Here is a 22,246-nt window from a genome sequence, read left to right as displayed (position 1 = left end):
TGCATTCGAAACGTGATTAAACTTCTTTAAGCAATATACCTAAAATAAATACAGAACGCTCGCCCGAAGAAATCATCACAATATCTTCATGGCCGCCTCCGCCAGATGTACGGGCTCCAGTTCCTGATTCTTGATGACGGAAATCAAATAGTTGGTCCCATATTCCGACACAGCGCGGACAATCACATTCTCTCCGTATCCACAGTCCTTCTCCTTAGGTGCTGCTTCAGTGTATTCAGCAAAGCTCTCCTTCGTGGTTGCATCTTCCTTGGACAGCAACACCCGGCTGGCGAGGTCTCTTGCCTCCTGATAAGTCAGGAACACCCCCTCGATGTCGATATCGCGCACCCTGCTGCCCTCATCCGCGCTGTACTCGACATTAGCTTGTACCACGTAGTACAATGGCTTGGTGATGTGGCCCTCAATGACTTCGTCGACGAGCTCTTCGTCCTTCGGGGTTGTGATGATATGAACCCGGAATTCTGTTCCATCTGGTGCAACAGCAAAAACGGCTAATCCAGATCGCTCGGGAAGATCTTTATTCTCAAATATTTCGGGCTTGGTTTCATACGTGGTGAACCACTCCTTTTCGTAGCCCGCGTCAAACAGACAGCGGTATGCAGCAGCTTTGGCGGCTTGGAGATTTGTGTAGGTCGCTGGGATTCGGACCTTTTCGACAACGTTGTTAGGGTTCTTTTGAAGATGACTTGTCGTCAAAAGGATGTGGAACAGTTGTTCGGTGGTTGAGCCCATGGTGGCGACAGTATTAGGGGATATGTGATACGCAGATATTCCCGTGCTAGATTGTTGATGATTACTCTCTAGGTCGCTATCTCAAAACGCGATTTATATACTCGCTATACAATCTTAGTCATTCTTGCCTTTGGTTATTTTTTGTATCATGGGGTGATGTGGCTTGACGATGGCATGTTATGCGTGGCATGATGCTATTCCAACATAACCCGGATCCTTAGGATTTTACCGCATCGTGATTTTGATGATTTTAGAGTGTCATCAATGATTCTTCGGCCGAATAAGTGGAGGCTCCGACCGGATGATAGTTTGATCCCATATAGATTATCTTGAAACAGTTGTTACTAGAGGAAACGTGCCAGTGACGGTCATAGTTCATTTAACATCCTCCAACCGGACCTGAGCCACGAAAGAAGTAAACTCATTTCAGGACCTATAGTTCGGATGTCCTTCGTCGCCAGTCACAACCCAAGTCCGCGTCTCGCGGATGATCCCAGTTTGACTGGATTGGCTATCCGCATCCCACGCCGGTGACGCCGACACCATAGTCAGATTCTGCCCTGATGCCACCGGAACCAGCTCATGGTGCTCCTCCCGGCTATGGTGTGTCCCCGATGGTCCGTACGACCGTGTCGATTGTCCCTTGCCAGTCGAATATTGGTATTCTACCCCTTGAATGCGCAGTCCATTCGACTTGAGCTGATTGAGGAACGGCTTCAGTTGGCCCCAGCACGCCGTGACTATACTCGCACATTGTACAACCTGCGACACAATTGTAGTAGGACAGTAGTCGTATGTTGGGTCAGTGGAATGGCGAACGTCGTGGGAGAAGACAATCTCGATAACTGTCGCTATGATCACACTGCATAGCAGAGGTCAGTCATGGCCGTTTCAACAGAAGGACCTAAGTATAGCACGAACATGAATCGTGATAGAAAGATACTGGCGAACACGACCTTTTTCTTCCAGGTCGCCTGAATACCGGCAATCAAGAGCAGAGCCTGTGCAATGATCATACAATCGGTCACAATATTCGACACAGAAAGGAAGTAGTTCCAAGCGGCCTAGCATGAGTTAGTGCTAAATTAGGCCTGATACTACTATTAAGAACGGACAGGGTGGCTACCAAATTGAAGCATTGCCCATGCCAATAATCCCATGGACGGGGCATATGACATTGAAAGGCAGTACCAATGACGCCAACCACTCCCAGAACCGTAATGAGACCCTGCAGGACGGCGGCCTGGAAATGATCCTTATGCACGGGGGTCAAATTGCGAATAAATGTCGAGAGTGATAACTTGGAAAGGCAGAGGCTTGCGACGTATAAGATGTAGCCGGCATACTGGGACTGGATACGAGGTTAGCTGGACTTAAAGCTGCAGATGCCGTTAGCAACGACGTACTTTCATGACCTGGGCAAAGTTTTCACCCGAAACAGTCGCGAAATGATAGCCATATCCGTGGGCTACCGCTGTCGAGATGGCGGCAGATTGTGCAATGGAGACTGCCTGCGTTGAAGTTGAGTAAAATCACAATTCACCTGGGCTTTACATCTGTAAACATACCAAAGATGCGATTATCAGGTAGTCATCGCTGGTCAACCGGTGAAAAATCCAGAACTTCGTCCCCAGTCGAATAAGGACGCTTAAACTCGCAACAACGACCAGAAACCAGTTGGTGACATTAACGGCAGGATCCCGGGTATCGGAATTGGCAAATCGCCCCATGTCTGCCAGTCATGACCTGCAGGTAGTTGATGGAAGCCCGGCTACTCAACAGCGCTTGTGAAGCACAATGGCATTCATGTCAGGAAAAGGAGAGGTAACCTGGCATGGATGACATGATGAGAGATGAAAACAGAAACTTGCTCGACATTTAACGTCGAAATCACTGCCAATTCTGAGTAGACCTCACGCCAGCCCACTCTGAGCTGATAGCAACATCCAAAGTTTGATTATGACCAGGGAGGGACAGGGATCTCATCCTGCCGTGCCATCCTCGTGGAGTTTCCACATTGACATGCCACAAAGATTACCAATAATATGTTTCCTGCATTTCGGCTCTCTGCCCTTAGAAACTCTTCTGGCGATCTCAACCAAAGTGCCTGTCTCCGACCCCAGCATATATGTGAAGTTAACTGGCATGCGCATACTACCGCGAACGTCGTGGGAGCTCAAGTACAGCCCTCAATGCGAATTCCAGCCACGGGCACAGCATACACATGGAACATCCCCACCTACTCCGGTGAAACACGCACGGCACAGATTCTGGCTCGTGCATCCAGAGCATGCGACCATCGGAGACAAAATTTTCTCATCCTTGCATAGATACGGAGTAAGGTTACATTGTTGGCCGAACCCTTGTCGCGCCAAGAGACGTCACGTAATAGGGGCGGATTCTAGACAGCGGATTGACGGTGGTCTAACTGATTTCAGCAGCCGATGCCGATTGACAATAGGACTAGTTTCAGAGTAGATCGTCTAACGAAGTCTACTCGCGACACGATCAAATGCGTCTTGGCTCTAGTGGGTGGGCGGGACAAGAATTCGAGACCAACAAAGCATATCCTAAGCCTTGTGATCAATCGAAGACTCGGCAGTCGGACACTTGAGCATCGCAATAATAATAAAGACCGATCTTGTCTTATGATGCCAAGTTCATGGTGGTCTTCGACCGCCGGCGTCGAAGGCGACACGGGTGAACCCCCTGATCTTATCCTGGTTGCAACCCCTGGGAATGAACCATTAGACAGGGGTATGACAGGGATCGTAGACTAGAGAGGCACCATCGAAATCGGCTTCAGTCGGGGTTACTTCCCACCCATAAGATGGCCTCCCTTTGCGTTCAGGACTAGAACCTGAATGGAAGGTGTTTCGACGGTGGCCAGATTGGTCTTGGAAACGTGGGTGCTGTCCAGCAACCCACTTTTCCCTGCTTTTGGACCTTAAAATGAACCATTCCCGACGTTCATAACAACAAATTCCAGCAGCCATTCAATTTTATCGCTGGTCCTGCTGTTCCGTGGAATCATAAACATGGAGTCGCACGAACTCAAGCATCGCGCTGTCTCCGCGAACGAAGAGGTCCGCAGCCATGATCGCGATGTCACCGATCTGGCGCGACTGGGAAAGAAATCGGTTCTGAAGGTAAATAAGCTGCTTCTCTTCAACTGTTTTTAATCTGACCTCGTTTTAGCGAACATTTGGCATCCTATCCACACTCGGGTTCAGCTGCACAATTCTTGCGACATGGGAAGGCTTGTTCAAGTATGATTCCTAATCTCTCGATGACCCAACATGCAACTAATAAATTCTCCATAGTACTCTGCTCTTACCTCTATCAAAGTCAGTAATGCAAGGCGGGAGAAACAGAGCCAAATCTAACAGTATCCAGTGGAGGTCCGGGAGGCGCAGTCTATGCCTTTATTTTCGCATGGACAGGAACCGCATGCTGCTTTGTGGTAATATCTGAATTGGCCTCAATGTACGTGGACATATCTTGCAATTATCTTTGCTGTTTGAAATTAAATACTAACAATTGCAAGGGCACCAACTTCTGGGGGCCAATACCACTGGTGCGCAATGCTTGCTCCGCCGAATCACATGAAGTTCCTCAGTTACATGACTGGTAGGTCTGTCATCGAATCACCATTGTCACTACTAACCTCCTCATCATAGGATGGGTTACCGTCATTGGATGGCAGGCCGCATTTGCCTCGTCCTCGTTTCTTGCAGGAACTCAGATCCAAGGCGCCGTCCGTCTCGGTCATGAACTTTACCAGGCGCAGCCATGGCATGGAACCCTCATCATGTGGGCGGCAGTCCTGTTGGCGTTGGGAATCAACTTGGTTGGAGGCAAGTTGCTTCCCCGGCTCGAGACGGTTATCCTGGTGGTTCATCTGCTGGGCTTCTTTGCCATTCTCATCCCTTTGACCTACATGGCCGACCACAAGAGCTCGCACGACGTATTTCTCAACTTTGTCAACAGTGGTGGATTTCCCACTCAGGGGCTGTCGTGGTTTGTTGGAATGACAGGTTGCGTTTTCGCCTTTGCTGGGGGCGATGCTGCTGTGCATGTATGGTCCCTCCCACTGCCTTGAGAAATTGAATCATTGACCAGAAGCAGATGGCCGAGGAAGTGCGCAATGCATCGGTGGCAATCCCGAGGGCTATTCTACTGTCGGTTCTCATCAACGGAGCGCTCGGATTCGGCATGTTGATTGCCGTATTCTTCTGCCTGGGTGATCTCGACGCTGCCCTAGCATCTCCCACTGGGTATCCATACATGGAGATTTTCCGCCAGGCCACAAATTCAACTTCGGGGGCCCTGGGAATGACCTCGATCTTACTGATTATTGGAGTCTGCTCTGTGATTGGAATGCTCGCCGCAACATCTCGTCAGTTCTGGTCATTTGCGCGTGATCGAGCTGTCCCAGGATGGCGCATCTGGAGCAAGGTATGCTCATCACCGCACTTTCGAGTAAAAATAACTGACATGCTGTCTCTTCCAGGTCTCCCCTGGTAATTGCCTCCCCACGTACTCCATCCTTCTAACAATGACCGTATGCTGTCTTCTTGGTCTTATCAACATCGGCTCTAGCGTCGCCCTGAATGCGGTCGTCTCCATGGCCGTTTCTGGCCTTTATCTTTCCTACCTCATGGTCGGAAGTCTTCTTCTCTACCGGCGGTGCACGGGCGCCATCTCACAATACGACCACGGAGAAGACGGGGCCGTCAATGTTCCCGGGGCCAAATTGGCCTGGGGCCCATTCCATGTGCCGGGAATTTGGGGCACTGCGGTCAACACCTACGCGGTGATTTATATGGTGATTGTCGTGTTCTTCAGTTTCTGGCCTTCTCAAATGTCGGTCGACAAGACAACGATGAACTTTAGTGTGGTCGGCACTGTGGGGACTATTCTCCTGGCACTTCTGTACTATGTGCTGCGGGCGAGGAAGGTGTACACGGGACCTGTCATGGAGGTTTCGATCTGATGATGATTGGAACAGTCATTCGTGTATGAACATATTTCATAATATATACAAAATCCTGTGAGACTAGACGTTATTTGGCCCTGACTCATTCTGTTCGAAGAAGGCTCGGTTACATAGAGGACACAAAAAGTGACGCCCGAGGAACCACTGCTCCAGGCAGTGTGCGTGATATACATGGCGACAGGGCAACACGTGCATTAGGTCCATTCCATTTACATCTTCGAGACACATGGAACTAATATAGTTGTTAGTCGATCAGTTCGAGAAAGTCTAAGAGCAACGATCAACCTACCATGTAAAGCGCGTCGAAGCGCGATCAGACAAGTCTTGCTCGACCTGGGAGCGTTCTATCCATTCGTCATACGATTTGGTGGGACAGAGAGACTCCAGCTTTTGCAGCATTTCTGTGTCCGACTGATGCTTGGTTTTCTCTTTTAAGGAGTTTGAGGCTGAAGCACGAGCTGCATTTTTGCGCACTTGGCAGGCAATCACTCTGGTACATTCATTAGCTTTGATGCACTTCACTCTTCAACTGTCTACCGTTGGCTCCTGAAGAGCACCGAGAGACTGGGCCTCATACATCATTGCAACAACGATGACAGCAAATGCCCCGATAGTCACCGCAATCACCGCTATTGGAGAATTTGATCCCTGGGTCACCATGGTGTGTGAAGATTATTATCTGCATGAGTAAATGCAGGAACAGGGTCATGGCAAACGCGATAGATAAATGACAGCAGAGAGCCTGTCCGGCCGAAATAAACAGAGTCCATGTGCTCAACAGTCGGATCATCAGCCACCCATGGTTCTGTTTCATGAGCATCAAGTGAGCTCTGGGAGCTCCTGTGGCAGTGCTACTCATGTGCTGGCATTTAGAGTGCGGTGGCTCAGGCTATCCTCGGGTAGGCCGTCCGTGGATCGCAATCTCATTGCTTCGGCCCCGTGAACGATGTAATCGATTGAAATTCCCATTGTCTAGATTGCCATCGATCGACACAAGCTGTTGATCGGGAATATCCGAGACATGAGAGCTCATTGCCCCACAACATCCCCAGAGCCCGAGACACCGCGTGCCAGTCTGGTTTCGACTCGATGAAGTATTTGCCTCCCGGCCGGCATTCCTCACGCCACGTTTGTCGTCAGCTTCACAGCCACACTGGAGGGTCGACTGATGAGGGAAATAATGTTGAATACTGTAAGCGAGCATTCCTGAAATGATTTTGGAAATGGCATCCGACAAATCATTCTTCGGACTCGATGCAGTCGTCATCCCTTCTTGCTGTCTATAATCCCATGGGAACGATTATTGGCGCCCCCCCCCCCCCCCCCCCCCCCCCCCCCCCCCCCCCAAAATATTTTTCATACAGGAGATGGTCTGTTCTTGGATCGTGCATGGAATCTCAGTGTGTAGGTCTGTCACGTCGATGTTTGCATTAGAAGATTGGATTTCAGAAGCAACAGGGCGCTACCCATCGGTGTCAGATACTATGCTGTATTATGAAGGTGTCGCGTAGGATGCTTGTTACTAGAATACCGTGCTGATCATGCGATAAATAAAATTATAGAGCCGTAAAGACGCCGAACTCCTGCCTGGGATAGCTCTGTAATAGGTTCTACATATCAGAACAATCGTGTAAAGGAAGGCGTCTGGCCGCCTACCCCCAACTAGACCAAAGGCCATTATGGCCAGATCCTAATGGATCTGATCAACCCGAATACATCTAAATACCTTAATCATTATTTACAAATCGCAGTATACATAGCCACAGCCATTTTTCCAAGGGAGGCTGGTATGCCAGAGCTCGTCGGGAATGTGAGATCTGGTCTATGTCTTGGAACAACCAAGCGCTTTCCGATCCTGTTATCGGACGGGGAAAGACCACCAATCCAGGTTGGCTGGCTAAAATGTCAGCTAGGCCTCTTGCTCATCCAGAGGCATAATGGCCGACATGGAAGGCTTCTGTCTTCTGCTACGATCAACTGGCTTAGGCGATCAATACCGGAAAGCCGTTCAAAGAATGCTCGCCTCGTGGCCATTGGAATGCAATGGCGAATTCGTGGCCCACACATTCTGGAGTTTCCATTCCTCATCTTCAATCGACTTCATTGTTCCCATCCAATGAAGCCAATTCTGTCTGGTTCAGCCTATCCCTTGCGTGAAATCTGAATCTACACCCCCATCCGCCATGTGATTCGCACCAGGGCCACCAACCGGCGATCAGCATGAAACTCCCAGAAATTGGTCTTAGCTATCAATAGATTGCCTACTTTTGATTCCTGGTCACCTTCGACACAGCAGAAGACACAGACACTCAGAGTGGCCTTCCGAATGGGGCATAGTACTCCATGTCGGGTCTGTCGTATTTCTGTTGCGAAATATCGCATCTATATACAATCAATTATTCAATAACGGATAAGACCGTCTTGTCTAGCTTGGCTAATAATAGTGTCTCCGTATTTTGATGAACAATAAAAGACACACAGACACTTCAAGCCAGTGACCGTGGCAATGCACCCCAGGACCACTTCTCATATCAGCCTCATCACTGAATGACAGTGAGAATGTCACTCAAATCATGAACCACGGCAGTTGGCTGTAGATCGGGCACAGCAGCATCCATCCAGCCGCGGCGAGCTCGATCCACCCAGATGGCGTGCATACCACAGCTTCTAGCACCGATCACATCGAAGGGGTTTCCACTGACCAGCCATAAGTCCGCCATCTGTGAGGACGGCGAATTTCCCATCTTCCGGGCGAGATGGGCGTACACTGCTGGAGCAGGCTTGAACTGCCTCACCTCATCAACCGTGATGATCTGTTTGAATACGGCACTGTGAGGCGATAGATCCGTGGAGTCGCGTACGGAGTTGGTGACCATGGCCTGTGTCCCATTCGAAAAGACTACCGCAGTGATATCGGGACGATTGGCCAGCTGGCCCAGAGTAGCCTGAACGTCGGGAAAAGTCACCAGGCTGTGATAAGCTCTTAGAAGCTCGTCAATCGCGTCTTCGTCTAGCTTTTCATCATGCTCTGCTACGGCATGACGCAGGGAGTTTTGAGTGATATTTGAGAACGAGTTGTATTGTCCTGTTTTCAGGATTAATTTTAGAGTTTCAGGGGTATGCCATTATCAACGATACCCATGATATTGAGACTCCAGGCGTATTCCAACTGATATCGTCTCCATGATGTGGAGATGGATTGTGCTTTGGCATTGGAGAAGTGTTGCCCAAGCTGTTTCACAATAGAATCTGTGGATAAGAGTGTTCCATACAGATCGAAGGCGACAACAACCTTATTTTCTGCCATTATGCTTGTTTTAGAAATGAGAATCATTTTATTCGATGGTTGTGTACGAGAAAGTGTATTAGTAGTGGCATTAAACTGTGGTTGAGGGTGTCACATGGCGCTTAGTCATGGACACTTGTATTTAGGTACCTTCGCAAAGCCATAGTTGCAGAATGAGAGACACCTTACGCACACCTTACACTGGGACTGTGATGTCACCTCTCCATAGTTCAAGAAACATGAGGCACCTACAGTATTCGGGACCCAGTCAAGCAGTTGTGCCCTGACACGGGAGTCAGATTGCTGTACATACCTGCAAACATGAAACAGAATATCTTTAATCGGCTAGGCTGGGAGGTGGGATGTTGTAGATGCACATAGACCTGAACAAACTGTGACCAGATAAGGCCCCTCATGAAACCGTCTTTTGAACTTGCGGAGAATACGATACCCCCTGCATGGAGACAAGGAAACTGACGCAAGAGGATTGCTAGAGCAGGTGATTTAACTTCTATCAATCAATATGAGAATTGACGGGGTAACCAGTAGTGGGCATGCCGAAATCGATAGACAGAGTTTAATTGATTCCTCTTCTAGGTATATATAGTCCATATAGGTATTACGTGACGTCGTATAAAATGTCCCTAATCAATCCACTCATCCATATCTTAGGCAGGGTGAATACCCACAGTAGCAGGCCGTTCTATAAACACCATCAGTAAGAATCAGCATCTTCATTTCAACATCATAATATGAGCAAACCACTTACCCGCCAACAAATCAACAAAAACCTTTCCATCAACTAATGCCAGAACCGCACCTATTTAAATCCGTGAGCTTGGCTCTATTCCCCACCCAAAAAACCATAAACCCGAGCTCTAGATCAGAAAGTCAATACATACCACCATTCCTAATAACTATCTCTCCATGATCATCAATAATAGTCCTTTGAACCGAGTTCTCATCAAACTCGGGCCCCTTCTTGTGCCAGAATACAGGCTTGGGAAGCAGGCTGCGATCCTCGATTGCGAATCGTCCAAGGTACCAGCCGTCGGACTCGAGGAGGCCGTCGTTGAGAGTGAAAACGGCTGGGTTGTTGCCGCCGGTCTCTGCGTGGATTCGTTCTTCTTCGGACTCGAAGTTTTTGGCGATTGGGGTGCCGTTGAGGGTGATGATGAAGGAGCTGGGGAGGTTTGCCATGGCTGTTGACTTGTCGTTTTAGGTTGACAAGAGGAGCTATGGAATAGAGGAGCAGTGTGTGTGAGGGTATTTGAGATGAGAGGAAATAAGAAGAGCAAGATGAAGAGATGGGGAGAGATCCGGCTCTTAAATAAGGTATGGAGCGATTGTTGCCCCGCTGGGTTTTGTCGATCTTTATTCTTCAGCAAATGGGATCCGTCTATACACTCGCAACTGTAGCAAGGAGGGGTACAGTAGCCTGAGCGCCATCAGTGCGGGGCATCCACAGTTCAGCTGGAGCTGAACATGCTCCATGTCAGATGCACATTGATTTTTAGCTACAGAGTGATGGTGTGTTGTGAAAGAAATCATAGTGCCTTAATAACTTTCCAATGGGCGTAGGAGTCCCACAGCCGAATAAAGACCACGATCGACGGCAAATCACTCGAAACTGTAAGTAATCGGGAAGGTCAATGTACGTTGCGATTAAACCAAAGGACTCCAGTGGTAGGGTATGAAAAGAAGCCATTGTAGTCCTTGTATGACCAATGCTATCTATGATATATCGCAACAAATGAGCAAGGCCGGCGAGTTTTATCACACCTGGCTGGAAATTATATTATTCGAGCGGTCCGAGTAGTAAAGTTGTTTCTGAATTGGGAATCTCCTGCATAATCCACCTGATGGCGTGCACAGTCTCAGGGCTTGCAACCTCTTCATACTTGCTGGGCCATGGACCAAAGTATCGGAATTGCTGCTTCAAAACTTCTAAATTACGCTCTTCATGGCCGCGAACAAGTTGAAGTCACCTCCGTAGATGAGCCGTCCTAGCTGCAGGCAGATTAGGGCTTCCCTTGCAAATATCCGTCTATGATCACGAGGTTAAAAAGTTTACCACTGCTCCAAATGTCCCCAAGGAGTTTCCATAATCATTTCTGGACTGCGCCAAATAGGCGCTCCCAGTGAAGTTCCCGATCTTACCCACTTCGAGTCAACATGGCATACGCCAGCAAGGTCTTCAAACAGGACCTCTGAAAATCGCACATCGGTCTTCATGCCTCTGTCTATATAATATATAATATATAAAGACATTATGGGGCTTGGAATCTATGGATATATGTCATCGAGACTTCTAAATACATAAGCTGAGTATCTCATGCCATTAGCTGCATGTACATAGCCGCCCTCATGGAGACTGTTCAGCGCTTCAAGAACACATCTGGAGAAGTATTTTAAGTGCTTTTCGGTTCAGAGGCTGCTTTTCGTTGCTTGAAGCAGATCATCCTCAAAGTATTTCAAAACAATAGAAGTTGGCTCAGGCGGATCTTCGATTTCGTCGATTAAGGGTCGTAAGCAAGACGTTCTGCTCTGAAAGGATGTAAGGACTCTAGTTCATTCTTCGCACATGGATGGCCCTGGACGCCATTAATGATGACGGTCTCTTTGGCTTGATTGCTGGGCAGTACGAGTGAATATGATTCCAAATAACCTGGCTCTTGTGCACTTACTGTGTCAACCAAATAGTGTCTCAGATATGCTCTGCGATTCTGTATTTCCCAACTTGCATCGAAGAATCTGTCCAATTCGAAAAAGCGGAGACAACGTTGTCTCTAGGTCTGTATGGAAGATGGTAAGAAATAGTTGTCCTTGTGCATTGACATCATTATCCCAGGGTACAGAGTAGTCGGAGGTTGAATTTCACATAGCAGACGGCAGAGCGACAGTCACACAGCATTCAATTTGCGCCATTGTAAGTTGCCTATCTGAGTCAGCGCCATATTCCAAGTCCCTGTCTCTCAGGCGAGTGCCAAAAAACGTGGTGAACTAGGGGCACAGCAAGCCATTGGGACAAAAGCAAAAAAAAAGGCCTTAAAAATGTGTTTTGCTTTTTTCACAAGGCAGTAGGAACCTAACCATTTTATATTTGAATCACCCTCTCTTCGTTAACTAATCTACATTCAAATAAGCATTTAATATCTCACGAGTCGAATTAGTAATGGTCAAAAACTAATTTTTAACAAACTATAGTGGTTGTTTGGGGAGGGGGGTTAGGTACGTCTAGATATATATCTAGTTATTTACATTGTACTAACTATGACAGAAATTACTATTCCCTTCTATCCCAGCAACCACTAGATATGAATGCCTATATAGTAGGGATGGATATCAAAATTTATAGCAAATGTAATTTCAGTGGCCGAATCGGTCATTCCTCTATTTCTCTGCCACCTTCTAAGGCCCAAAATCACACATCAAACAAGTGTATAAAAGACAGGAACCGCAAAAAATGCCTTCCCCACAAGTCTTAAATGATTCCTGTCTCCCTTGCAGTCTGCAAAATAGCATCAACCACTGGAGCGACATCTTTCGTCTTGATCGGCACCCGGTGGCCGCCATCCCACTCAATAACACGAGCGGTGTCCCTAACGCAGTCGCGATGTAGCAGTTCCCGATGTATTGCGAGGCCTGGGTCCCGCGTGCCATGCACGTGGATTGTGGGCAACCGCAACTGTAGGGAGGGAGGCACACCATCGACTACATCTTTGCGCGCGTTATCCAGTGCTACGAGAGGACCTCTGCCCGCGAGGAGTACGGCAAATCTGTATTCAGTGTTCGTTATTGTGTGGTTATTCGGCCGGTTCCGTCTTGCATTCTCCTGCTGCCGGCGAAGGAGTAGACAGGCAGCCATTCTAGCCCCTTGACTGAACCCAAGGAGGCCAACTATTGATCCTGTGGCTCCAAACTTGTCATCTGCCAGCACTGCATTGGAGATTGCTGTATCGACGGCTTCCACATCCACGGATCCAGGGGCCCATGTAACCGACATGGCTCCTCCAGCAGTAGGGCGCACCCAGCTTCGAAAGGGTCCCCATTCAGCATAGACGGACTCAACGTCCGGTCCGGGTCCAGAGAGAAAAGGCGCATCGGCAAAGATTAGGCGAAAGCGTCCCTCTAACCGCAAGCTTAGGGAACGGCACTGAGCCCGGAAGATGCGTGCGTTGGTTCCGCCGCCGTGCAAACAGAGAATACGGGGGAGGTGAAGGCCAGGGTCAGAGTGGACCGTGGGTTCATTGGTCTTAGGTGATGATTCTGAGGTTATAGTAATCATTGGGTCTCGTGTACTCTGTGTTTGAGAAGCGGTTCGAAAATAGAGCCAGACGAATCTTTCTGTGTTGGGCAATCTGTAGGCCGTAAAGAGGATTTACATCGAGACTAACAAGATCAACGGACAGAAAAAATAGTGAGAATAAAAACAATACGCAATGGGAACGAAGAGAATAGTTATGATGAGTGCCCTTACTAGTGGAACCTCGGAGGTCTCGTACTTTTCTTTATCGCGCGGGGGTAAATGTCCAACACCCAGTTGGGTCAACGTATGGCGTTTGTGACATTGGAGATATCCTTATCACCCAGCCCCGCTTCCCCAACCTGCCTGGTAAGAACACTGTTCAATCCCTGTGGTCTACGGGAAATGTGCCGAAATGGACCGAAGTCCGCATCCCTGGACGCCATTCGAGGCAGGCAAACCCTACGTTTCGTTATCTCGAAAGATAATAATCCAGTGGATTGGCTGCTGCATGCACAGAGCAGACGGCAGCCGCTGCAAGACGACGCCGTGTTCGGTGCTTGGAATGGCCGAGAACATGTCCTCGATTTCGGTTGTTGTCTGCAGGATCAGTTTCCCTGCACAAAGAGCTGCTGTAATTCGTATGCTCGGCATCGCATAAAGGTAACTACTTGCAGGTTGCTGATCCAATATCAGTCTTAGCTTACGTCGCATCCAATACCGAGGGTCCTCCTGTTTGCCGATCCTTTGATTTCCGTCCCCTCAGTAGTCATAACAGTTGTCTTATGTCAAACCACCCAAGCAAAAAGGAGTCTAGACATCCATCTCTAGCTAGCAGGAGATAACAGCAGCGGGACCAATACAGCAGTGATACAACAATAGCCATAAAAGCAATACTCTCATGTGTCAATTCACTGCAGTACTTGAGAAGAACTTCAGTACCCTAACACAATATTTCTCGTCCCTCAGGACCTCTTCAAAGAAATACGACAGCCAAGCGTGTTGTAATCTTCAGTGCAAAGTGGCCCTTTTAGCTTGCAGTCTGTGCTGACCACCACTGAAGCCATCCGTCTGTCACGGTGGCTTTGATTAGCCGGACAGGGATGATCTGCAGATACGAGTGCAGAATACGCATAGTGAGTGTAGTTATTTTCCGACTCCATCCGCGCCTTGCGCTTTGCGCCCTGGCGCCTAGTTTTCGGCCCCTGGTGACAGATGAGAAGTTGCAGTTAAGGCACGGAGAAGGCTAATGCGACTAACACTGGAACTCGGTCAACGTGGTAGGTTTTAGGCAAATTGCGCCTTCTCGTGAAGCCCATGTGGACTCGCAGTTGAAGGACACATGTACATGACTAGGGGAAAGTCAGCTAACCAGTTGCGGATTCCTTATTGGCTCAATATATACAGGCGGAAAAACATGATGTTCCTCAGTAGTGTGAAACTCGCTTGTGGATGATTAGATAGAACAAGAAACTTGGGGCCGCGCAAGATCCCTGTTTGACTACTCACGCCATCGGCTGACGGAATTCCATCACTCGCGATGCGGGAAAATACTGGAGCGCCGATCTTGGTGATATAGAAAGGTCACACATAGTAAGTAGGCAGCTTCTATGCTGTACCACCCAAGGGGCGCAGGGACCTTCTCGAGCCGCGTGCTCCACCTCGTGTCACAAGAAGGTTAAGCTAAAGTGGGGTCATTCGTGCTTTAAAAGCAAGCCTAAATAACACGAACCCACAATCTTATAGTATAATAGAGGTTAGTTTGCCCTTGTGAATTTTGGCAACTCAACGATAGACGCCATAGTAAACTCATGTATTACTTCCTCATGTCAGAAATGCAAAAGGAAAAGGAAAAAGAGTTGGCTGACGCCAGTGCTGCTAAGACGGACCTTATTGTTGGTTCGGCGGACTAATAATTTGGCCCCATAAGTAGTCATTGTCAACCCCGCCGGTCCGTGCCGAACACTTCTGAATAGGCTTGATCTTACCATTTACTGCGTTGGAGCGAGGTGCCACGTCTCGGACGCTCGTGAGAATCTCAGATGGAAACACTTGCTGTATCCGCATAAACCAGGGTTTACAACTTCCTACGTCATGGTCCTACTCAATAGTATGGGGCGGGCGGAGTATGCTATTGCATACAGGGATAATGCGAGACTTTTTATGAATCTTACTACCCTGATTAAGCAGGCCACTGCTGCCATTGGCTGGCCGTAAGTATCTTCTGAGTTTGCCCACTATACGGAGTACCGCACCCAACAATGGGTGCCAGCTGCTATAAACTACTTCTAGTATCTTATTGGTGCACGCCGTACTGATACGAAATCGGCAGGCTTGGTGTAGTAACTTGGCATCACTTCGGTCCAACACGAGCCCAGGAAGACGGCCCATCTAGCTGCCATTAATAAACGCCGTTTCTGCCTCGTCAGACACAGGCTTACTTCCTTGCCCCTAACAAGCTGACACTTTAGCTCCACAGAAACCAAATACTCTGTTTTAGCCCATTGCTTGATGAATATGGCAGATATTGAGTTCAATAACTTCCTTAACGGTCCGCCATTCAGCTCTCACGACGAAGATATCCACCGCGCCTTTGACCAGTGGTGTGGGGTGACGTTTCCCGAATCACCTGCAGCGACTAGCGCAGCTTCTATCTATGCTAATAATGGCTTGGACGACATCGAACACATATACACAGTCCTCCACAAGGGTGTAGACCAGGTAGCTGCAAGACTGTCTGCCCACACGCCGCCACGGCTGGATCAGATAAAAGAGCAAAACCGTATGCTCATCGATAAACTCACATCTCTAGAAAGTGCAATCACCCGTGACACTACGGCGGTTGTACTTGGCCCATCTGCATCGGCACCTGAGTTGGACCGCGAGCGTAGTGGTGCCAAGAAACGACGTGTCTCGCAGTCTACAGGGACTGGAAGAAGTAGCGGCCTACAGCAGCAGTCACACAGGTATGGCCACAGGAGTCCGTCGTTTGGTGGGTTTGAAGTCGATTCCAAGCTGGCCAGGAAGCTGCAGCAGATTGGCAACCAGGAAACCCGGGCTCAAGTGGCAGAGTTTGCGGCACAGTTAAAAGCAGCGGAATGTCACGATGCCCTGCCGACTATCTACCAATTTTCAGATTTGTCGCAGGTCACCGACGTGCCCCATTTTCTCCGGGTGGTTCTACACCTGGGCTGGGCAATTGAAAGCAGCAGTTTTGGGGAGCAAAACTCCCGGATCAAGAAAAGAATCGCACTTGCCCACTTCTACAACGCGTACAAGCTGGCGCAGGATCAGCCGGAGTTGTTTCTCTCATGGTGTGACGATCGACGGGTGCAAGGCGGCTCGATGCTGCCGAAAGGTGGGCACAAGTCGATCGTGCAGCATCGTTTTGCCGACCTGATCTTCTCTCGTGGCGGAAACCACGTGGGAATGCCGTCGGCTCGTCCTCTAGACCATGGCGAGGATGCGAAGAGAAGGATAGCCAAAATACAGATGTGGAGGAAGAGTGGCAAGAAATGGGCGCAGATCATTCAGCGCTTTGGTTACGGGATACTGCTGCTACTGCCCTCTAGTTTGTCAGACGAGGAGTGAGTCTTTCCTGTGACCGAATAGTAGACATGGCTTAACGTGTGAACAGCTTGCGTGTTGCTTCTGACAAGGACACAGCTTGTGTCTTAGATCTGATCGACTCCCGCAAACACCTATTCGCGGATATTTTACAACAGGCCAATGACCTTTTGGAAGCGCACTTCTTTCCACAAGGCCAAAATGCTCAATTGATCAATTCCTACAGTTGTGGCCGTTTTGGAGGAGCGGACTGGGACGATTTCCTGAATACATCCGTTCTAGGAAATTAGAGGCAACGATGCTAAACTGGGACTAGAGAGAATAGAGCGGAGAGATACGGCTGGATTCGGCCGGTAGTACCTTTATTCTGCTTCGCTTTGTGTTGCATTTGTTGGGACACTCGAGCATGGCGCGACATCACGAAGCATCCAAGTATAGAATGATACTGTCTCCTTCTCCTGTCTAGGAAATACTGCCTTTGCTGGGTAATGACGTCCGGTTTTGGTCTGGAGTACGTGTCAAGTAGGCTTTGTCAGACGTTTAACAGAACTCGTTCTCTATTACCATTGCCAATTGACAGCATATCCTTAAGCCCAGGTCAGGCGTCACCTATTGGGACGGATACATCTACAGGTCACGGCCCGCCTCTTGCCTTGCAATGGAGCCTATCGTGTTGAACATTGCACTCAGTTGACACCGCACCGTAGAAGAGCTTCCACTAGCTATGCATTATCAATCGGCCCATCCCCTCTTATGTAGTAAATTCCGTGACCCCATAGTACCCGTCCCAAAACTTCATCACCTCACTGAAATGCGATCCTGGCGCCTCCAACCGTTGCTCAACATCCCAGATCATAATCACATTGTAATTGGGGTTCAAGGAAGGCCAAGTATCACCATGTGCCTGGCCAACATCCGGACTCCCAGTTCGCATAAATCGTACCCAAGCGTCGAACATATTCCTCGAAAGCCCCCTGTCAGCCTCGGTCCAGTCCCACTGCCAAGAGTCAAGGTTGCCAAATGCGTATGGCACACCAGCCACGTGAAAGGAGCCGGCAAACCTTTTCTCGATAACGTCCGAGTTGGGCGGAATTGGTGGTGCACGCAGAAATCGGTAGTACCACACGGACGACTTTAGCTTCTGGGCCTGCAGTCGTGCGGAAGTCCATGTTGGCCAGACAAAGACTTGATCGGCAAGGAGCTGCGATGCTGCATTCCGAACTTCTGAGTCTGTAGTCGCCGGATACAGATGGAGTACTTCTTCCGCGTGTTCTCCGAAAGTTTCATTGACAAAGGCATGGTAATTTGCCAGTGTATCGAGATGCGGCAACCCAGATGCTTCATTCCCGACGTTGCCCGCCAGCATCGGCACGTCAGCTGCCTTTCCCGATAAGAATGCCGTCAGGGGCGATTCCGGAAGAACGTGGCCGTCGATGACTGGATTCGATGTGTCGAACACACTCAAACTGGTTGAACCTGGCCACAGATCGGCCTTCCAAGGCCCTTGAGTGCGAGGCAGGTGTGCCACCATAAGTTTCTGGGCAGGCAGGGTGCGTAGTTCAGCGATGGATGCGACTCCAAGTAGATCTAGCAACTCCGCTCCCGCCTCCTCTGCTGCAGCCAGAGTCGTGAAAGCCGCAACATGACCAGGGCCATCTATCGTCGGTGCCAGCCCCGGCCCGCTCTCGCAGATGGCTTTTGAAAACAGCTGCTTGGATAGAGGGGAAGAGCGAAGGATGTGGACACTGCCACCACCAGCCGAAGCTCCTCCTATGGTCACATTCCTCGGATCTCCCCCGAATTGCCTGATATTCCGTTGCACCCACTCAAGCGCCGCGATCTGGTCCATGATTCCGTAATTGCCAGACCCCTGGTAACCTGATTCGGCGCTCAGCTGGGGATGGGCCAGGAATCCGAATCGGCCCAGACGGTAATTGACAGTGACAACCGTGATCCCTTCGGCTGCCAACTTTGTTCCATCGTACATTGGGTTGGAGGCAGACCCGAACTGAAAGGCCCCAAAATGGAACCAGACGAGAACGGGCCTGTTGTCAGCGCCCTCAGGGCCGGTGTAGACGTTTAGGTACAGGCAGTCCTCGCTAAACTCGGTTTCTCCGCCGAAGTACAAGGACGTGGCCGGCGGCGGCCACTGAATACTGCAGGGTCCGAATCGAACAGCTGACCGCACGCCCGTCCATGGTAGGGGGCGTTGTGGTGGTCGCCAGCGCAGGTCCCCTAAGGGAGGCGCTGCGTAAGGAATTCCGAGGAAAGCTCTTGTGTTGTTTGGGAAATGGAGTCCGGATAATAACCCGGACTCGACCGTGATTGGAGCACATTGCGTGTGCTTGAGATTCTGCGAGTCGGACATCACTCTTGTACGGATTAGGTAACGCTTTTTATTAACACGGGTCGGGGAAGGGGGCCGGAGATAGAAGTAGAAAGAATGATGCCTTGTTTATATGTCCGTGGCTTTACGGGATGTCAGCAATGGCACCCAGAGGTAGTATCATCCGTTACAACTATCGTGAAGCACACATTATTCTAGCCAGATTTGGAGAGAGGAGCCTTCGTTTTTCCTGTGGCATGCAGATGATATACTGACCATGAATGCAAGCCATACGCTCGTATTCGGCTTACTACCTGACCGTTATTGCATCTGATGCGGGATGCTACACTGGTGGCCGACGAATATGATGATAAACCCCGCTAGGCAAGACACTTGACGTTTGATCTGCCGTCACGGCGGAGATATTGTAAAGGGATATTGCCAGTCTTGCAACACTGCGTAATCGTTCCACCAATCCCAGCCGAGGTTCTAGAGTTGGGACCAACTCTCAATTCGATTGCCCCGTTATCCGATGTTTCATGCCGTCCAGTTCCTGGCTGTCCTGCTCCATGATGGCTGCGAATTCACGCTGCGTCGGCGGAGAACCGATGGGCTATATGCGGCTTCGTAAATTACTTTTTGTGGTGGCGCTAGCTCCGGCAACGAACCGCCGAGTCCGAGTAAGCTCAGCCAGGTCGCCAAGTTAAAGCTAACTCGGATTTAGATCCTGGCCAGCCTCAGCACTATGCTCAACCGCCTTGGTGTAACTCGCTCCGTACTTGGTATCTATGGTATAGAAAGGCAGTGATCAGTCTTCGACTCACAGGTCAAAGCTTGGATGACAAGGCAGGAGTTACGACAGCATATGGAGAACAGTGGAGAGTAGTTGGGTGCCTGCAATTTCCATATAAAAGTCGCAGCCGGCGATCTATGATAGTATCTATATATCTTTCAATTGATAGACGAGACCTGAGTGAAGTTTTCATCGTTGCACAGACTCAGGTTCGCTCCTTTTGGAACGGGATACCCTCATCATACTTCTCTCCACCACTATTCTGGCTCCCGTATGGATTACATCTGGACTGGGCTCGCGGCCCTCATAGCCTATACGGTTTATGGTGCCATCTGGCGACTCTTCTTGAGTCCTATAGCTCACTTTCCGGGGCCAAAACTCGCAGCACTCACAAGCCTGTAAGGACTTCGAATCGATTGCAGAACTATATGTAATCAAAGCTGAACTCGATCAGGTACGAAGCATATTACAACAATTGGCTTGGAGGGAAGTACATCTACAAAATCCAGGAGCTGCACGACAAGTACGGACCAATCGTTCGAATTTCGCCTTCTGATCTGCATGTTGGAGATCCCGTATGTCCAAGGTAGTTTGAACCGCTCATTGTTTCATATTCTCTGATTATTTGGACAGGAATTCTATGATATCCTTTACCCCAGCACTACAAGTGGAAGACGGGCGAACAAGTCACCTAGTCTAACCAAATTCTTCGGACTAGACGATTCGCTGTTTTCCACGATTGACCATGATATCCACCGCATGCGCCGCGCCGCTCTCTTACCGTTTTTCAGCAATTCATACGTGAGAAAGATGCAGCCCGACGTTCAGGAGAGGCTGGATGTGCTGTTCAAAAGAATGGCCAGCTTCAAGGATACGGATGAGCCAGTGAATGCGAACTGTGTGTTCGCAGCGTTTAGCAATGGTGAGCGGACTGGAGGAATAATGACAAAGGAAGCGAACTGACAATCCGGTCGATGAAGACATAGTGCAGAAGCTTGCTTTTGGGCGATGCGCCTACAAACTTGGTAAGGGACCTGGTCTACCGGGATAATACGAGTTAACGCCGGTTAATCTCAGAGACCCCGAACTTTGATTCATCGGAGCGCGATGCTTCTTTGGCAGGCGCACAGTCCTTCCACCTCTTGAAACGTATGCCATGGTTAAACACTGTGATGATGCCACTTCCCGAGTCACTTGCCAGTCGCCTGAGTCCTGCACTTGGCTCGTACATGCGCCAGAAGAAGATGACCCGAAAGCATGTCGAACGGCTTGCTTCTGAATCGAAAGACGGAATTTCGGGAAGCGAGACGGGGGCAATCTTTCGGGCTGTTCTAGAGTCTCCCAAGCTGCCACCCGAGGAGCGGTCGGTAGAACGGGTGGCCCAGGACGCCCAGATGTTACTCATGGCCGGCACACTCACCATGGCCTCGACCCTGGAACACTTGATCTACTGGATGGTCGATAATCCGGAGGTGCTGCGAAAACTCAAGAAAGAACTGCACAGCGTGATGCCCTCGGTGGACGATGCCGGCAAGGTCCCGCTTACAACGCTGGAAAGCCTTCCCTACTTGACGGCGGTCATCAAAGAAAGTGTTCGCTTGATCTATGGAAATTCAACACCCCACTTCCGCTATGATCCTGACCAATCTCTGGTTTACGAGGATAAGACGACCGGTAGGCGCTGGGTCATCCCCCCAAAGACTTCTGTCGGCATGACCAGCGTGCTGCTACACCACAACGAGCGCAATTTTCCGAACAGTAAAAAGTTCGATCCCGACCGCTGGCAGGGTGATGAGGGCAGAAAACTGGAAAAATACAACGTGGGCTTCGGCAAGGGCAGCCGCATCTGCCTAGGCATGAATCAGGCATATGGGATCTTACGTCTGGTGCTAGCCCAGCTCTGGAGGTTGTGGGCCAGTCCGGACGCGAAGATTGGGGACGAAATTGGGGTACTCAGTCTGTATAACACGAGTCCCTATGACGTCCAGATGAAGGGGGACTTTTTCGTGGCGGCGTATAACAAGGCCCAGGGCGTCGAGTTCAAACTCAATAGCATGTAACTAGACCATGATTGCCTAATATAACGTCTAGATAGTCCTGATACCATTGGAACTGTTGCTATGATTGTAGAACGACTACAAATTCTCTACTTTACAATTGGACAGTCAGAAGACTTTGAACAAGACTATGCTGCTGCTTCTTCGACATGGCTGCTGGAACTAGACGAATGCACCCCTCTTTCCCTGTATAGCAAGAATCCCTCGTCTACTGTATCG

General features: G+C 49.5%; 10 protein-coding genes across 10 annotated transcripts; 3 read left to right on the top strand and 7 right to left on the bottom strand.

Annotated features, from left to right (window-relative positions):
• Nucleotides 1-75: 75 nt before the first annotated feature.
• Asppvi_005302 (uncharacterized protein) lies at nucleotides 76-753 on the bottom strand (the record flags this gene model as incomplete). Its single annotated transcript, XM_043301226.1, has 1 exon — nucleotides 76-753. The coding sequence occupies one exon, from the start codon at nucleotides 751-753 to the stop codon at nucleotides 76-78; it is 678 nt and encodes a 225-aa protein (XP_043157161.1).
• Nucleotides 754-1,179: 426 nt separating this feature from the next.
• Nucleotides 1,180-2,483, bottom strand: Asppvi_005301 (uncharacterized protein; the record flags this gene model as incomplete). The annotated part of the gene is made up of 5 exons (XM_043301225.1): nucleotides 1,180-1,615; nucleotides 1,675-1,817; nucleotides 1,880-2,104; nucleotides 2,160-2,264; nucleotides 2,322-2,483. 5 exons carry the CDS (start codon nucleotides 2,481-2,483, stop codon nucleotides 1,180-1,182), a joined length of 1,071 nt encoding a protein of 356 aa, XP_043157160.1.
• A 1,308-nt stretch (nucleotides 2,484-3,791) lies between these two features.
• Nucleotides 3,792-5,749, top strand: Asppvi_005300 (putative GABA permease; the record flags this gene model as incomplete). Its single annotated transcript, XM_043301224.1, has 8 exons — nucleotides 3,792-3,902; nucleotides 3,952-4,022; nucleotides 4,077-4,100; nucleotides 4,150-4,239; nucleotides 4,301-4,383; nucleotides 4,434-4,831; nucleotides 4,882-5,211; nucleotides 5,267-5,749. The coding sequence occupies 8 exons, from the start codon at nucleotides 3,792-3,794 to the stop codon at nucleotides 5,747-5,749; spliced, it is 1,590 nt and encodes a 529-aa protein (XP_043157159.1).
• Nucleotides 5,750-6,037: 288 nt separating this feature from the next.
• Nucleotides 6,038-6,412, bottom strand: Asppvi_005299 (RING finger protein; the record flags this gene model as incomplete). Its single annotated transcript, XM_043301223.1, has 2 exons — nucleotides 6,038-6,242; nucleotides 6,330-6,412. 2 exons carry the CDS (start codon nucleotides 6,410-6,412, stop codon nucleotides 6,038-6,040), a joined length of 288 nt encoding a protein of 95 aa, XP_043157158.1.
• A 1,880-nt stretch (nucleotides 6,413-8,292) lies between these two features.
• Nucleotides 8,293-9,059, bottom strand: Asppvi_005298 (haloacid dehalogenase, type II; the record flags this gene model as incomplete). The annotated part of the gene is made up of 2 exons (XM_043301222.1): nucleotides 8,293-8,837; nucleotides 8,891-9,059. The coding sequence occupies 2 exons, from the start codon at nucleotides 9,057-9,059 to the stop codon at nucleotides 8,293-8,295; spliced, it is 714 nt and encodes a 237-aa protein (XP_043157157.1).
• A 647-nt stretch (nucleotides 9,060-9,706) lies between these two features.
• Asppvi_005297 (uncharacterized protein) lies at nucleotides 9,707-10,238 on the bottom strand (the record flags this gene model as incomplete). The annotated part of the gene is made up of 2 exons (XM_043301221.1): nucleotides 9,707-9,741; nucleotides 9,941-10,238. The coding sequence occupies 2 exons, from the start codon at nucleotides 10,236-10,238 to the stop codon at nucleotides 9,707-9,709; spliced, it is 333 nt and encodes a 110-aa protein (XP_043157156.1).
• A 2,284-nt stretch (nucleotides 10,239-12,522) lies between these two features.
• On the bottom strand, nucleotides 12,523-13,326 carry Asppvi_005296 (uncharacterized protein; the record flags this gene model as incomplete). Its single annotated transcript, XM_043301220.1, has 1 exon — nucleotides 12,523-13,326. The coding sequence occupies one exon, from the start codon at nucleotides 13,324-13,326 to the stop codon at nucleotides 12,523-12,525; it is 804 nt and encodes a 267-aa protein (XP_043157155.1).
• A 2,475-nt stretch (nucleotides 13,327-15,801) lies between these two features.
• Nucleotides 15,802-17,141, top strand: Asppvi_005295 (uncharacterized protein; the record flags this gene model as incomplete). Its single annotated transcript, XM_043301219.1, has 2 exons — nucleotides 15,802-16,871; nucleotides 16,922-17,141. 2 exons carry the CDS (start codon nucleotides 15,802-15,804, stop codon nucleotides 17,139-17,141), a joined length of 1,290 nt encoding a protein of 429 aa, XP_043157154.1.
• Nucleotides 17,142-17,602: 461 nt separating this feature from the next.
• Asppvi_005294 (carboxylesterase/lipase family protein) lies at nucleotides 17,603-19,219 on the bottom strand (the record flags this gene model as incomplete). The annotated part of the gene is made up of 1 exon (XM_043301218.1): nucleotides 17,603-19,219. One exon carries the CDS (start codon nucleotides 19,217-19,219, stop codon nucleotides 17,603-17,605), a length of 1,617 nt encoding a protein of 538 aa, XP_043157153.1.
• A 1,024-nt stretch (nucleotides 19,220-20,243) lies between these two features.
• On the top strand, nucleotides 20,244-22,030 carry Asppvi_005293 (cytochrome P450; the record flags this gene model as incomplete). Its single annotated transcript, XM_043301217.1, has 4 exons — nucleotides 20,244-20,368; nucleotides 20,425-20,545; nucleotides 20,604-20,892; nucleotides 21,048-22,030. The coding sequence occupies 4 exons, from the start codon at nucleotides 20,244-20,246 to the stop codon at nucleotides 22,028-22,030; spliced, it is 1,518 nt and encodes a 505-aa protein (XP_043157152.1).
• Between the last annotated feature and the right edge of the window lie 216 nt (nucleotides 22,031-22,246).

Source organism: Aspergillus pseudoviridinutans (assembly GCF_018340605.1).
Source record: "Aspergillus pseudoviridinutans IFM 55266 DNA, scaffold_3, whole genome shotgun sequence".
In the NCBI taxonomy this organism is placed as follows: Eukaryota; Fungi; Ascomycota; class Eurotiomycetes; order Eurotiales; family Aspergillaceae; genus Aspergillus; species Aspergillus pseudoviridinutans.
Note: the sequence above shows the minus strand (reverse complement) of the source record. Positions and strands in the feature narration are given on the sequence as shown.